This window comes from Halyomorpha halys, unplaced genomic scaffold (assembly GCF_000696795.3).
Source record: "Halyomorpha halys isolate HHAL.00 unplaced genomic scaffold, Hhal_1.1 Scaffold152.1, whole genome shotgun sequence".
NCBI lineage: Eukaryota > Metazoa > Arthropoda > Insecta > Hemiptera > Pentatomidae > Halyomorpha > Halyomorpha halys.
This window is the reverse complement of record NW_027109315.1, coordinates 191,865-195,843: the sequence shown is the minus strand read 5'-3', so window position 1 is coordinate 195,843 and position 3,979 is coordinate 191,865. Positions and strand designations below refer to the sequence as shown.

Sequence of the window (3,979 nt, the reverse complement as noted above, 5' to 3'; positions counted from 1 at the left end):
CCTATATGTTAGATATGCTTCTAACAAGTAAGGTTTTCATGTTATTCTTGTTTCAACTAAGGGTTAGCCATGTTATAACTGTACTTAGATATAACAAAAAACGAATGAACACCTCATGAATTGTCGTTCCACAAGACTAGGGAGTTTTATCAACCTAAAATTTATCATTGGGAAAAATCCCCAGAAAAATTTAAATAAAATTAAACAGGTTAAAAAATGACAAAAGAGTAAAGCGGCATTTGGAGCAAAACCAAGTGGCCATTACAAGTAATAAATACATAGGTAATAGGCGGCTATTACTGTTAAACAAATTCTCTGGTTCTCAGGGTGGGTTATGGAAACAAACCAATTTTTCAGTCATTTTGGAAGGTTTCAGAGGATCATTATCACCGCCATCGGATTTTCCTTAGAAACCGATGCGTAGTACAATTAAAATCAACTCATCAAATGGATTTTGAAATTACTGACTTAATGGTCATTACATGTTTTTAAAAAAAATGGCAAAGAACTTCATTAGGTTTTCGTCTCTTTTGTTATACATATAACTGATAAGGCATTTTTATTGAATATCAATCTGTTTATCATTGATTATTGTTTTTAACATAGCCAACAGTGTATATAATGAGAATAATATGCTCGCTTGATTTTGATTTAATGATAAATTAAATTTAACATCCAATTAAAATAATAAAAATTATACACACTTTAATAATTTAGTATTAATGAGAAAGGTAATTAATAGTATTTGATATTATAAGTAATATGTTGGAAATATTTTATGTAAAACAATACTTCTTTTTCCAAATTAAATATTCAAATATGAAGACGTTAGAAAGGATTACCAAATGAGATAACGTATCAAATCCTTCAGAATAGTTGTTTACTCCAAATATTGGAACAGTTGTGAAGGATAGTGCCTGAAAGTAGAAGTAGAGTGCGGTGCTGTTGATCCACTTTTACAAAAGGAAAGGTTTCTACTTCGTTTCGCGTTTTAGTTTCAGCTTAAGGCACGTCTCATTTTCTCCTTAGTGCACGTTTATATTTGGCTTGTAGATGTTGATGCTTGAGTCAACGAATTCAGTATTACTAATTGACAACAGCACGTCTTTCTGCTCAACAAGTGTCGTACGTGTTTTCCAGTGATGATATTCCAAGCTTTGGTATAAGTCTCAATTCTTTGCACCTGTTTCTGACGTCATCCAGACTCAATACTTTAATTAATCTCAATCTGTGTGGTTAAAAGGGATGCCATAGATTGTTTTCGATCAACCAAAATGCCTGTCTTTCTACTTATGTGACAGCCACAATCTCATAAGGTAAGCTTTCGTCATGCCTGAACAAGTTGCAGTCATTTAACCCACTTGCTATATAGAGCACTTACTCTGGGAAACTAGACAACTTTCCCTGAATTTTATTACTTCTGTTAATCTATCTGAAAATAGCAGCTTGAGGTAACCTGTCCATTTGTCATGCTGGCAACTCATTTCTAACTTGTGTTATGTAAATTTTGAAAGGATTGGTATTTAATCTGTTGTTGATAATATTCTAAACTCTGGTTTTTATTTATTCATTTTGTAATATTTCATTGATCTCATAATCTCATTCATGTCTTGTCTAATTCAAGGTCTTTAAAAGGATTAGTTAAATTTATTATCTCTGAAGGTAATTCAAAGGTTAAATTTTAGAAAGGTCTCCTTCTGTCAAATATGTTACCTATTTTCAAGTGAAATTATTTGGATAAACAAATTAATTGGTAACAAATAGTGTAAAGTATGAAATATAATTGAGTTATAAGGGTATTACTATTATATTTCTTATAATTTACAGGCCAATGATATATAAGCAGTACATGCCATTACAACCATGGGTCTCCTATTATCGAAGTTATGGAGTCTATTTGGAAATGAAGGTACATAGGTTATCCTTATTTTTTCAAACTTTATTTGTTTATACTTTTATAATAGAACAGCATGACTTCAGTTAGCACTAAGAATAATCTTAATTTAATTACCTTTGTTACATAATTCAACATAAATATCCTCGATAAATTTAATTAGTGTAAACTCAATATTTATGTAATAAATTTTGTAAAAAAGTTTTATTGCCAGATTTTAAAAAAGAAAAGAAAATTCACTATACCCTGCATTCCATTTGATATCAAATAATCACATTAATCTGAATGCAATTTGAAGTTTTATAGTAGTCAGGTTATAAACATAACCATTTAATGGTAATCTTAGGTTTATTATTGTGTGTTACATTTATCATAATATTATTTGTGATTCATATGAAATCATCAGATTAAAGTTATACGAACTTTTTGTAGTTTTTTTATGAGTCATTTCCTTTATTTGTCACTCTAGGAAGTTATTTTAATATTGATAACAGACTCTGATTCATAAGGTTATATGATCTAGAATATTTCATATTGGGCCCAAGTTATTTTTTCCAACCCTTGTAAATATTTTGTCTTTATCCCTTTAAACATTTGAATGTTTGATTATTTTATCTAAATGATCTTTGTGTATATTATTGCTTTTCTAAAAAAATTACTTTTAAATTAGGATAAGGACCTATTCCCTTCACATACCAATTTTAAATAACTTAACACCCCCAAACATTGTTAACATTCAGTTTTGGCCCCAATTTTGCTACCCCTATCTCTGATTCCCCTTAACTAATCCCCTAACTTATCACTGACCTTAAATACAAGGACAATATTTTACTCCCTGCCTGGTCATTTCTGACAGATAGGAGGGGGGTTCTACAGAGTATCACCCTATTCTAACTATGGTGTGGGGTCAAGTTTTTATTTCGTGAAACCACCACAGAAGTAAAAGTCGACCCCCTAGGCCTGATTCAAACCAGCGCCAGTGTAGTTCCAAGCTTTGTTAGACCTATGCCTGAATCAAGCTACAAACGGCCATGTACAGGGACAATCTGTTTGAAGAGGGCAAGGAACTATTCCGCATCTGTATTTGCAACATGATATCCAACTAACCTACCTAACAGGTGTTCAAAGGTCTATATAAAATTATTATTAACACTGAAGAGCCTATTCCTCTCGATAACCATTCCAATGTTGTCTACCATATTCCTTGCTCCTCCCCGAACTGCAATTCCTCCTATATAAGTGAAAACAAAAACCATCTCAAAGCCTTTATTTCTCAACGCAAATTGTCCATAATTTCCCACAACCTAGCCACCTCCAAGCACTCAGTACATTCCCTGACACTAATCATTCCTTTAATCATTGACTTTAGTAGTACTTGAATTTTAGCCCAGTGACTTAAATAATTTGGTAGTTAGGAACAGGTTCCTAACTACCAAAAAAGGCTCATCTTAGAATTGATTTACACATTCCTTCAACCGCACCGGATTAACCACAAAATTGATAAAAACTACAGCCATACTTTAAACTTAATTAAAAAACAATAGCTTATCTTTACCCTTTCTCTTTATCTTATCCTTACTTTACTATTCATTTCTTCTATGTCAGTTCTTGGTTCTATCCTTCCTCATGTCTTGCTGATACTTTATCATATCCAAACTATCTTATATACCATTTATTTATTTATTTTCACCCCTTTTAGTTACTATGTTTAATATTTTGTATGTTTGTATTGTATTATTCTCCCATTTGTAATTTATTATTTGTTCCCATAGTATTCTATTGTTTTTTATTCTGATTTCTTGTCATTACATGATAGTATTATGTTATGATCTATATTCTGTTTTTGTCCTGATGTGTTAATTTATACCTTATATTCATCACTGTGCACATTCCAGTAACTTTATATCTTTACTTTATTACTTATTTATTTCTCTCTGTATCTCATAAGTTACCATTTTCATCATTTCAATAGCTTATTGAATTTATTTCAATTATTTTTTGTTTTAGTTTGTTATTCTTGTGATAGACTCTACTGATAGGGAAAGATTGTCTGTTACAAGAGAAGAACTGTATCGGATGTTAGGT

The 3,979-nt window shown here is 31.0% G+C and overlaps 1 protein-coding gene across 3 annotated transcripts in view; it reads left to right on the top strand.

Annotated features, from left to right (window-relative positions):
- The first annotated feature begins 940 nt into the window (after positions 1-940).
- Arl5 (ADP-ribosylation factor-like 5) overlaps positions 941-3,979 on the top strand; it is a 16,555-nt gene continuing 13,516 nt past the window's right edge. The window contains exons 1-2 of one of the 3 annotated variants that reach the window (XM_067047510.1): positions 941-1,316; positions 1,828-1,909. In XM_067047510.1, the coding sequence (XP_066903611.1) occupies positions 1,864-1,909 (46 nt within the window). In that variant the 5' untranslated portion in view covers positions 941-1,316; positions 1,828-1,863. Of the gene's footprint in view, positions 1,317-1,404; positions 1,452-1,652; positions 1,754-1,827; positions 1,910-3,979 lie in introns of those variants that run through there. The other 2 variants (XM_067047512.1, XM_067047511.1) reach the window with 2 other exon arrangements.